The sequence below is a fragment of the Artemia sp. Qi Xiang Cuo genome, chromosome 10 (assembly GCF_049724085.1).
Source record: "Artemia sp. Qi Xiang Cuo chromosome 10, ASM4972408v1, whole genome shotgun sequence".
NCBI lineage: Eukaryota > Metazoa > Arthropoda > Branchiopoda > Anostraca > Artemiidae > Artemia > Artemia sp. Qi Xiang Cuo.
The window spans coordinates 63,080,695-63,093,758 of record NC_142803.1 but is presented as its reverse complement, the minus strand read 5'-3'; the positions used below and the strand labels follow the sequence as shown (position 1 = coordinate 63,093,758).

Below are 13,064 nucleotides of genomic sequence, written 5' to 3'. Positions count from 1 at the left end.
AATATTAACTAATTACTTTTGCTTATTTATTTTCAAAATTAGGTGGCACCGCTGAAGAAGTGCGGTACTGCCCTAAAAACTTCATAATTTCGAAATAAAAGAAAACCTTAGAAATTGTTAGTTTTTCAAGTATAGATAGACATAGACATAGATATAGATAGACATGTTACTAATCTCTGCCTAATATTTCAACGGCTCTTTTTTCTATTTCAAGCGCTCTTCTTTCAACGGCAAAGCGAATCCATTAATTATACAAAAACAGAATTAAGGTAGACATTAGTAGTGAAATATAGTGAAAGAGATTAGACATATAGATACAGATATCTATTTCAAGTATAGATATAGATAGACATACATAGATAGAGGAAAACCTTAGAAATCGTCGGTTTTCAAGTATAGATAGAACCAAAATGGGTCTTGGGGCGAAGGCCGATTTTGTTTTTTTTCTTCGGGACTACCGTTTACACTCCAAAATTCATGGATGTAAATGTATTTTGCTACCACTCACTGCGTTTATTGCATGTTGCTACAGCCACTCATTGCTATCACACACTAATAACCAACGCAGCTGGGCATGGTTCTCCTTCACTCTAATCTATTTAAAGCTTCCCTCTCTAACCGCTCCCAAGAAATCCTTTTTTCCTTTAAATTCTTCCTTGCCACCTCTGTCCATCCCATTCGGGACCTGGACCCAAATTTCGTCAGGACCTATATGGATTGCTAAAATGAACGAACTTAGGCAATCATTAATTTCCAAAACCTGTATTAGCCGTCTCAGCTCTTCATTCATCATAGCCCTAGAAATTGGACCTGGATTCCCGCTCTACAAGAGAACCACATCCGTTCTAAGATCTCAAAATATGATCGACCCAATATTCGTTGTGCCGTCTATGGAAAAAAGTGTAGAAAAAAAGCCCTTTGAAACATTGTTCGAGCTTTTGCCTCTACATCTGATCTACGAGTGCGAGTGAAGAAGTTACTACATAATTTTGTTCTTTGATGTTGAGTGTTCTTTTTTTTCCTTTTTCTTCTTTTGTATTACTCCGCTTTTTCTATTTTTTTGTATAAGCGGGCAAAAATTAAATTATATTATTATTATTATCAATAGAACCACATTTTCCGTTCAGCTTATTGTTAAATACATGGTCACACATGGACACCTAAAACTTTCCGTAAACAATTCCTCGGGAAAACATTTATGCGCTTTGATCCAAATTTAAAGTTAATAGGCTGTTTGACCAACCAAAGAATGTTGGATTTCTATTCATGTTTTCTTCATATTATGTCCTAAGGAAGCGATACAGGTCACCCTTGTGTGGGCGAGGGGATATGTCTCGTTCAAGGTATTTTATGTACTCAAATTCATTTTGAATTATGTTAGGCACTAAAGAATAATTCTCATCACCCTAATGGGGAACGCAAAGTTTTTTCAACGACAAAATTTTGTGAAGCAAATATCTAAATATACTGATGTTAGTATTTTTAGACTTGGCAAATTTCCGAGAAGAGGGGGGATTGGACCTTTTATCTTCCTCCATTAGAAATATCAAAATTTAACCATAATTTCTTATACATCTCAATATAATTCATTATGTGAGCAGTTGCTAAGAATAACGTCATTTCGGATTTAGTAATATAAAGTTTTCGGTTATAAATAAGAATTTCAATTCTTTGTAAAGGGAGTAATACATGATTTAAAATATTTCCTATATGTTTCCTATACATTTCAAAATAATTCACAAAGTGAACAATTGCTAAAAAATAACATTATTCCAATATTTCGTATTTAATAAAATAAATTTTTTGGTTAGGAATAATATTTTTTTTCTTTATAAAGGGAGTAATATATGATTGAAAATAATGGATTAAGGCTACCCTCTTCTTGAATTGTTTTTTCATATTATGCGGGAAGGTCTTTAACACCAATATAGCTAATGAATTTATCATAGGATATGTAATCTTGTGGAGCAAATATTTCTCGTAATGTAGACAGTGCTAAATAGACTCGTCCTCTACGTGGATTTTTACGTCACGGATTTTCTATTTCATGTTACGGTACATTCAACTGAAGCTTCAACTTCTGTACATAAAAATATTTTGGTTTTCTTTCTTTTAAAGATTTGCATAGATCGCAAATCAGTTAATAAAAGAACTAGAGGCAAGTCGTACCTAGATATAGATTCAAATCGTTTCTGCGTTTGTTCCTCGTCCGGTCGCATCACAGTTTATATAATTATCCAGTAAGCTTATCGCAGATCATTTCTGGTCTTCGTTCTCGGTGCGAATAAAAAGCTCCTCCCACTTCTTTCTTCACTTATGGATCAGTGTGTTTGGTTCTATCAATGAGAAATGGTTACAAAGTGCATTATTCGTAATAGCGGGTTTCCATTGTTTCCGATTGTTTCGCGTCTGACTTGTCTACCCGTGAAAAGATCTGATGCCGCTTATGTTTCTATCTGCAAAAACGTTCTCCGGAGCACTCGCACCCCGGTCCGGGTTTTTATAATGGGTGAGATAGGGAATGATCATACTGGATAATTATATAAACTGTGGGTCGCATAATTTATCAAACTGTGAAATTCGCAGCAGGTATTTTACGAAATAGCCGATATTCTACGCAGGATTTGCTTATATCCTACGTATGATTGTTTACTATTTTTGATGTAGACTGTTTTTTTTCATTTATATTTTATATGGGCTTCTGAATATGCCTAAAGAGGATCCAAAACAAGCCTTTAAACCAGACATCTGACAACACTGTCAGATTTCCAATTCAAAACCTGACAACACTGTCATTCTCCAATTCAAAACCTGACACTACCATCTTCTTTGATAAATTGATATTTTGCTTTTGATTTTCCTTTTTGCCTAAAACTATCAAGTGGAAGCACAGGGTTTGAAAATTTTGCTTTTTCCAGGTGCACAAGAATATGGTGAAGCTGCTGCTTACATACAGGCTCAGTTTGAAGCCAAGAACAAATCCACAACGAAAGAGATTTACTGCCACATGACTTGTGCCACCGACACGACCAATATTCAGTTTGTTTTTGATGCTGTTACTGACGTCATTATTGCCAATAATTTAAGAGGATGTGGACTCTACTAGAAAAGGTTAAAAAGCCAATTTTTGGCAAAAAAAGCAATTGGGCTTTATTAAAGGCTGCTTCGATAAACAATGCAACTGTGAACAGTGCTGTCAACATCCGACTGTTAGGCTTATTTTCTAGTGTTTCTTCTCTTATTCAAAAATTGCAGAAATTTAGTCATGTGTATGTGTGTTTTCGTTTTTTGGAGAAGGAATGAATGGATGGCACATTCCAATTGGAGCGGCACTAACCGTCCCTGTGCTGTGTCGCGCGCACAAAAAGGTTTGCACAAATTAGTGAGATCTCAGCGCATAGAAGAATGTTTCAATTTCTAGTCAAACAGTGGGAATAGAATTAGTTTAACCACTGCTTAATATATTTTTATTCACAGTCATCCCGCTTTTTTCCTAGTCTAATGTTATATATAATGTATCTAAATTATAGAATAATATTTTAAAGCCCTATTCACATTGGGACTTACCTAACGCCGAATCAATTTATTATATTATTAAGATTAGTTATAAAGCAATCACCAAATTTCTATTTATTTTCAATATGTTCCAAAACCTAGTTACCATCAATAAGTAATTGTAATTTTGGATATGTTCAAGAAATCAATTTTTATTAAGGATAATAATATTATTATTTTCCCTCGAAGACAATAAGTAACAAAAAATAGAGACATCTGTTTACTATACTTGCAGAATGGCTTGCACTACGTTAGATCCTCTTATGTATTATAAGAATGTTTGAGGCTAAATTCATCATTAACTGGCATTTTAGACTGTTAATGTTAATGTATGGTTGAAATAAGAGTTAATCATTATTGAGCTCTGGCACACATTCTTGGTTTCAAAACAATGAATAACACAGAATTATAAACAATTTGTATTACTATAAGTTCAGGGCAAATTACATTGTTAGCCCCCTTTATAAAAACCAAAAATTTTGGGTGCTAAATTTGTTGTTACCTGTAGTCAGACAACAATTTTAGCCGCTTTTGAGCGTATATGTTCCCATCATATAACAATACAAATACATGGAGGACAAATAAAGAAACGGCGTGCAGAAGGCGCAGAGCTTGCACTTGCAGAACGGCGTGCACTGTTAGATCCTCTTATGTATTATAACAATGTTTGAAGCTAAATTCATCCTTAACTGGTATTTTAGACTGTTAGTGTTAATGTATGGTTAAAATAAGAGTTGGTCATTATTGAGCTCTGGCACACATTCTTGGTTCCAAGACAATGATTAACCCAAAATTATAAACAATTTGTATTACTATATGTTCAGGGCAAATTACATTGTTAGCCCCCTTTATAAAAACCAAAAATTTTGGGTGTTATCTACTGTCAGACTACAATTTTAGCCCCTTTTGAGCGTATGGGTTCCCATCATATAACAATATTAATGCATGGAGGACAAATAAAGAAATAAATAAAAATAAGCAAAGCTTTGCCAGCTTCTCCGGCTACTCATATACACTTTGAGCTTATGAATCCTTGTGGACAGGTTGCGTAACTTTTGTTTTTAAATTAGATCAACAATAGGGCTCAATATTGATCTAACATGACTATTTTATGCAATATAATTGTTGTTATCTGTCATTCTTGACTAAATGTAATAGCAATTAGTTAATGATTATTATATTCTGGAATACGTCCTTAAGCATATTTTTGATTAAATGTTGCCAAATAAGATTTGTTATCAATCGTTGGTTATCCAATAAAACAAAATGCATAAGTCTTTAGGCATAAGTGTAAAATTAGGTGTAAAATAATAACATGCCTTACGTTGGAAAAGAATATCACATATTGTCCAGTCTTGTCCAAATAAAAAAGGTTCAACAGGCTGAGTTCACATTCAAAAATTACCAAAAATCACCAAAATAACCAAATAGAATTAAAAACACAATAAAACTTGATTATGTACATTTTTGTTATGTTTTTACAAGGCAGATGTTTTTTGGAGGGGAGGGGGCTCAATCCCCATACCCCCTCCCTTGGATACGGCGACCAGAGGGAATAAGCATAAGGTGTTAAATTCAATTTAACTACTCAATGAAGCAACTTTTGTTATAAACTGTTCTGGCGTTAGTTTGATCTTATTGTGAATGGGTCTTTAGTCTACACTAATTGTGTTTTCCAGAAAAAAGTGATGCTATAATTTGCTTGTTTGACAAAGTTTCTTGAAATAATTACTGTCGGCTTTCATATTTCTTGAGCTGTTTTAATTTCCTTGGTGTGTAACTTCTTGCCTCTTATTCTCATTTTACTGTTCTTTTAAGTATTTATTTATATCCTGTAATTGTTTTAGTCCAATTATAATTACTAGACAGTACTGATAATTATAAACGTTCTTTTTTATATGTGTCGTTCGCTTGTTTTGACAGTAACGGGTATCTCTTCTAGATATCAAACACTTTGTGGTAACAAACTGTTAGTAAGGAGCGATACGGCTGAATAGTAACCAAAACTCCAAGAAATAGAGTCTTGATAACAATAGATCCATCAAAAGAATCAACCATCAAAATAATGCTTATTCAAAATATACAAAATTCATCATGTTTAATGTCAGCCACCAAAAGGTAATAGCCTGAGAAATGTTTCCCAATTTTCGAAAAAGGTGAGAAACACTTCCGAAACATCAAGTAATCCTAATGAAAATCACACCATCCGATTCAGCATATCAGTAAACTTTATTATAGAGGTTTCAAGCTCCTATATACAAAATGTAGAATTTTTGCATTTTTTGGAAGAAGAATGTTCACAGATACGGATGTGTGTTGATTTGTTTGTTTGCTTCTTGTTCTTTTTTTCAGGGGTGATCGTATTGAACCAGTGATCCTAGAGGGTCGAAATAGGGCTCATTTGATCGAGAATAAAAGGCTCTAGTGCCCATTTTAATTGAGCAATAATATTGGAGGCCACCTAGCCAAAATACCACACCCCTCCCCCCCCCCCAAAGTCACCTTATCAAAAATCTTGAGATAGCAATTTTGTCCAGCATTGTAGAGAGATCTATTAACTATGTCTTTGAGGATGAACTCCCCTCCCCCACAGTTCTCGGGAAGGGCTGCAAGTTGTGAACTTTGCCCATTGTTTATATATAGTGTGGGCTATTGAAAAATATACAGATTATTTTCGGGAAGAGATTTTTCTTTTGGAGGGATTACGTGGGAGGATCCTTCCATTGAGAAATTTTTGTGGGGGAAGAGAATTTCCAAGGAGGGGAGCGATCAGAAATTAGATAAAAAATAAGAGGGAGGGTATTGCTCCCTCTTCAATACCTCACTCTTTACTCTAATGTTATTTTAAAACTTCAAAAAAAACTTATTATTCTAATAGCTATTCTGAAATAGTTGGACTAAAAAGTCAAATTTTAGCGTAAAAAGCGTAAAGAGCTACCCCCTCATTTTACATTTTCCTTTTCCATTTTGTTTTTTTCTCTTTTGGACTGAAGACGGCTTGGTGTGAGGTCTTTACTGAAAAATCTTTTTTTCTTTTCTTTTTTTTTCACTGACTAAAAACAGTAAAAGAGGTAAGATATTTATTGAAAAAAAGAGACTAAAACAAACCAAGAAGGGGCTGAATTTGAAATTTGGAGGAAAAAAAATCCTGACAACTAAAAAACTGCCAAAGAATGCCAAAACGAAAAATACCAGAATGTAAAAATCATTCTTTAGTCAATAAATTAAACTGGGAAATGTGATTTAGATTGCATGCTCGGAAGTATTTCCAGGTCTACAGAGCACGAGTGGCGTGATTGTTTACTAAAACTGTTGAGCAAGGAAAGCAGACGGCAATAGCATAGATGGTAGGAAAGAGGGGACAAATCCTTGGTGATGTATTACCTCTTCTGATTTTTGACTTGTTAATTATTTTTCCTCTTCTTTGCTGTGTTATTGCTTGAATTTACATGCCGAAAAAATCAGAGGAATCATCACCAAAAAATCAGATCACCAAAAAACCAACTTTTTGAATTTTGCTGTAGTTTATTATCTCACTTGACGGTCAGATATGCTGTCAACTATCATTTAATACTGTCAAATGTTGCCAAACATACATTGTCAATTATTGTCAAACTACCAGATTTCTTGTCAATTGAATTTTTAAATAAAATTGAATTGCCAAATGATCTAATACTTAATATATTGTCAAATACTAAATATTTAGGCAGGTACTGTCAATTGGATGTCACATAATCAATGCATTTGAATGCTTGGAAATGTTGATTGTTCAATGTGGACTGTCAAGGGCGTTTATACTGTCAAATTGGTGATTTTCAGCTTGAGAAAGATTTTTGATCTTTTGATAGTTGTTTAATGAACGCAAAATTAAACAAAACAGACAAATATCCTATTGCTATTATTTGATCTTATTAGAATCTTTGATAGTATTTTTTTCTTATTTTAAAAATCCTGTTAACCACGTTGTGAGACTGGACTGGCTGCACTTGACGCACAATGCAAAGCCGCAAAGCATAATGCAAAGCCAGGGTATTCTTTCAGTCAGATATTAAGCTTCAGACACTCATTATGCTTAAAGCCAAGCTGAAAAAGATTTATATAGAAAAGAAAAAGGAAATTTATATGGTATAAAGTGAGACATACTGTATTATATAATACGTATTCCACACCCTAAACCTCCAGATTCATTCCTCTGCTCGAAACCTGTTTCTCCGTTGCTTCCTACTCTTTATTTATTAACTCAGTACTATCTACTTTAAAACAAAGAGTATAGGCCATTTGCAAGTTTTAAGAAAGGAAACTGGCACTAGTCTCTATAATAAATCGCCAGCACCATCTCATTATTTTGCCCAACGTTTCTTTGTATATTTTCTTCTTTTTTTTATATAAACTGAAATCAGACACATTTACTGTAATAGTTCTTTAACTGCAATAATTACAATGATTTTGCCTTATAATATACTGGAAACAAAATGTCGAGATTCGCGAAACATTAGAGAAACGCGTTTTTTTTTTTCGTTGAGGGTTAGTTTTCACCTGTGATCTAACCATACTCTTTCCTTTAAGCCTCATACTTTGTTACTCTCTAGTAAAAAACTTACTCAACTAGTTTCTGCACTTTTGCTCTAATCTCTATGCCTTTTATGGCACTAATTTCTTCCCCCAGCCACACTTTCTATCGAGCTATTGGAGAGAAAAAACCATCATAAATGCCTTTATTTGTGCCATAAGACCTTTTTTGAATGCCTGGGAGTGCAGTCTTTATCCCCTAAGCCCCTCAATTTTAGTATCATCCTTTGATGATGAGAAAATTGATAAACCTGATAGCGTGCGAAATAAAAATAAAATATAAAACGAAAAAAAACTAAGAAAGCAAAAAGAGAAAACCAAACAAGTATAATTTCTAGCCAGTAAATGAACGGAAACTCTACTTTTTTATTTTTGTCCCCTCTTTTCCTGAGTTGTTTTTTTACTTTATTTTTTCTTACGTCATGAATAGCCAGTGTTGTCATAAACCTTATTTACATAAATGTTGGTCAATTATAATTTTTTTTTTGCTTAAGTAAATAGACTTTTTGTAAACCACGACTACTTTCTGTTTAATACTGATAAAAAACCCAGAAACAACCAAAAATTAAAAATTTCAGTCGGTTATAAAAACACCAAAAACATGAAAAACAAAAAGAAACAAACCAAACAAGGATAATTTTGAGCCTAACAGAAATTAAAAACAGTAAACAGAAATTATTCTTTACTATGGTTTACAGTTCGTTCCTTAATGTAATTTCGCACCATTGGACGTGATCGTCTCTTACTAGGTTGCTAGCTACCGCTACAACCCAGACTAGGTTGCTAGCTACAGCTGCAACCCGGATAATTGACAAACACCATTTATGATGAGCAATATTCGTCCTTTATGTAACTACACCTTGAACCACCACATATCAGTTAGTATGGGAGAGATATCGTTGTTTACTGTAAAAAAATAGTATTTTTTTAATTTAAACTACAAAAATACATGAAAATTTTTAAATTAGTTTTGCTTTTTGTTTCCTGGAATCAAAATTTTGTTCATCTCAGTTCAAAGTTGTTATTGTATCCTGAAACCAAACTTTTTTTGGTTTGTAACCCATAAAGTACGTATCTCCATGTTATAGTCTTATAATTCCAAATAGTTTAGTTTTCAGTTCAGAATCGCTAAACTTATTATGTAAACTGCAAAAATATTTATGGTGTCAAACCAATAATACTAATTTCTTAATTCAAACAAGAGAAATACTTGAAAATTTTAAAAATAGTTTTGTTTTATGCTATGTTTTAGCTACTCGATACGGGTTATTGTGTACTTAATAATTTTAAACCTTGAAAAAATATGGTCACACTTGAAAGGAAAATTAGAAAAAATACAAATATGTATTCAATGAATGAAAAAGTTTTTGATCATGCGATCGTTTTTACAAATGAAACCAATCAGTCCAATCCGTTTCTAACAGACTTTACTGAAACTGAGCTATCAAATCCAAACATCTTACCAGTAGACATTTTCGATGAAAACCCATCCATAAAGAAGCTGACTAACCAGCTTGAGAAAATACCTGACAAAAAAGAAGAGAACGCAGAAAATCAGATGAATGAAACATCTTTTCAAAATAAAAAGAAGCAATCTATATGCAACAATCTTAAGAACACTCTTGCCATATACATGAGAACTCTCACCAGTGAAAAACTATGTAAGTGCAACACATTTAATAAGAGCTTTTTTCAAAATATTCATCTCACTCACCATGTGAGAATCCACACTTTTTTACTGGTATTTTTTATATTTTTAATAGTCATGCCACTTGGAGATGCCTGTCAATCTATTGAAAAAAGTCCAACAGAAATTCTCTGTCGGGCATATGCCAAAAATCCTGTTGAACAATACAAAACAGCAGCAGTTGAGTTGTTCAAGGTTATAGAAATTAAAGAGTTTACACCTTTTGAGAGTTCCCAAAAAAAGTTATTAAGTTATACTATAAGAGTGCTGGAAAAATTCAAACGATTCTCTTCAGATAATATACAGCTCTATATTGTGACAGAAGATTCTACATTAACTTTTTATGTCAATGAAACCTATGTTGCTACTTTTAGAAGATACTTCACCGTTGAATCTTTGACAAAAAATATTTACGCACGCAAAATAGAAAATTGCGACAGTTGGTACAAGGAATGGAATGAATTGAACAGTGATCAAAGGCAATGGTTGTCTAACATGGAAGAAAACTGCCAGTTTAAAATCCCTTTTCCTGACTCTGGAGTTGAATCATCTTTAGCTAGGTTGCAACTACAATATGAATCCGCAAGATTGAGAACCCCTCAGCTAATTTCCTTTAAAAATATTCACATAAGGCCAAAGCCAAATAGTAGTAATATTTTTGTTGACATAGAAGGGAAAGATTATGGTGCTTTTACGATTGAGCTACAATCAGCTGGTGATGTAGTATCACCAGACTTGAAAATAAATTACTGTAATGCTATAGGGTGTAGCAGTAACAAAAGAAATTTTGATGAAAAGTTTGACAAAACAAAACTATATTTAGGGAAAGTTATCAAGGCTAGCAGAGGAATAACTCATAAAAATGTCGAAAATGCTGCCTTCTTTTTCATTGACCAATCGATTAATCGATCGATCGATTATATTCTTGGAATGTTTCGGATCAATGATTTAGAAGTCATTAACTTAGAGCCTTACAGCCATCGCCCACTGTTTACTGTGGGAAAAGCCAGCCAAAACAACCTTATTTTATACAGCAGCAAAATAATACCCGGACAAATAGATAAATATCAGACTGGAAAAGATAGAAAGGGAACATCAAAAATAAAATTTGACCCTAATCGAACAGTTGCGCCAATAAAGCTAATAATACACAAATCAATGTTTAAAAGTGCTATTGACGAAACCTATTTGGTTTCGTACATAAACTTTCTATATTTACCGACTTATGAAACCATAAGAAAAACAACTTTTACATTTGATAATGAAAATCCAATCAAAAATATCCGGCCTCAAGTGAAAGAAGTCGATTTGCATTTCGAGGATTCCAAAAGGTTTAAAACAGATCTTTGTAAAAAAAAATTTAATGATATAGACGATTTTATGGATATATGTGTAAGGGAAGAGGAAAGAAACAGAAGCCAAACGAAAGACGAAGCATCTGCAAGCCTTGTGTTTGCTTACATGAACTTTTTTGACGACACGAAAGAGGATGATACACTGGGTATTGCATACACAGGGAGTTTATGTCAGAAAAATGCCATAGCCATTATTAAACTCAAGGAAATGGTGAGCAAATACAAAAAGGAAGACGAAACACACTTACTTCGTATATATGAAAACGTGCACACGATAGTACATGAGGTGGTACACATTTTTGGCTCTAGACATGATCACAACCGGGACAAAAAAGAATGCAAATATAAATATGTAATGGACTATAACACATCCCCTAAGGATAAAAATTACTTTAATTTATCCCCCTGTAGCAAAGAAGAAGTTTACAATACTATAAGTAAGGATGGAGGCTGTTTCAAGGAAGAAACTGACAGCGTGAATCGTCCACCCTTATCAGTTCAAATGGAGATTACTTCCGATGTAAGTCTTATCATATGGATAGCTGTAATGATTGTAGTAATTATTATGTCTGCAATTGTAATCAAAATCTGTTCATACCGCTCAAAAGACAATAAAGAAGACAGTGCGGTGTAGCTTGAAAAAAATATTGCTCAGACACCTTAAATATTTTTGCTGTTTATATAATAGCTTTAAAAATCCTGAACTGAGAACTAAAATAAAATTAAATTATCTTGTCAAAAGATAATCATATATAAATAGTGCATTCACGTATTACCTAATATATGGCTATACTATAATAAGTTGCCTATACAAGTTAGAATAGGCAAGAGTTCGTTCATTATTATAAAAAAAAAAGTTCTACATTTTCACAGATAGGAGCTTGAAACTTGCGAAGTAGGGTTTTTCTGATACGCTGAATCCGATGGGGTAATTTTCATTAAAGTTCGTATGACTTTTTAGGAGTGTTTCCCCTTTTTTTTTAAATGTCGCAAATTTTCTCAGGCATATAATTTTTAATGGGTAAAACTAAACTTAATGAAACTTATATATTTGAAATCAGCATAAAAATTAAATTCTATTGATGTATCTCTGGATATCAATATTCGGTTTTTAGAGTTTCGCTTACTATTTAGCCGGGTCGTTCCTTTTTTATATTTCGTTACCACGAACTGTTTGAAACATCTTTTAATATAACTCACTTATTACGTCATATATGGCTACTAGTTACCACTGCAGCCCGGACTGCAGCAACCGTGAATCCAGTTACTATAGGCTAGAGTTTCTTCTTTATTATAACATTGAAAAACTCTCTACGATGTTCCAGTGCCAAGCTATCTGTGGAAAAGAAGAAGAAAGAAAAAAATATCCCCTTTGTGGAGAATAACGTGGTAAAAGTCAATTTTCTTGATTTTCAAGCCAATATATATTCTTTGTTATTCAAGCCAAAGGGCGGTAAGTTTCCCTTATAGGAATTTTGGACAAGGCGATACTAATGGTGTACTTTTTGTTTTGATCTGACTCTTTTTTTAGGAGTTATGGGTTTTAATATTTCTTAACATTGGACGTGATCGTCTCTTACTAGGTTGCTAGCTACCGCTGCAACCCGGATAAACATTGTACGTGATCGTCAGATATTGGTTTGCTAGCCACCACTGCAACCTGGATAGGCTTGAGTTCGTTCTTTATTATAACTAGCTACCGCTGCAACCTGGATTTTTAATATGATTCTGATTCTAGGAGTTAAGACCTATATCATTTTTACTACGGGGCATGAATGTCTCTTACTAGGTTATTAATATACATGGTCTAGTGGTTGGGATAGCTGGCTCTGAACCAGTTGCCTTGAGTTCGATTCCCGGTAAGGGAGCGTTTTACTTATGATCATTTCTTAAGTAAT

General features: G+C 33.5%; 1 protein-coding gene across 2 annotated transcripts in view; it reads left to right on the top strand.

Moving 5' to 3' along the window:
- Galphao (G protein alpha o subunit) overlaps window positions 1–3,119 on the top strand; it is a 165,419-nt gene extending 162,300 nt beyond the window's left edge. For both annotated transcript variants that reach the window (XM_089095656.1, XM_089095655.1), the window contains exon 8: window positions 2,919–3,119. In XM_089095656.1, coding sequence (XP_088951782.1) covers window positions 2,919–3,106 — 188 coding nt within the window. In that variant the 3' untranslated portion in view covers window positions 3,107–3,119. The remainder of the gene's footprint in view (window positions 1–2,918) is intronic.
- The last annotated feature ends 9,945 nt before the right edge of the window (window positions 3,120–13,064 follow it).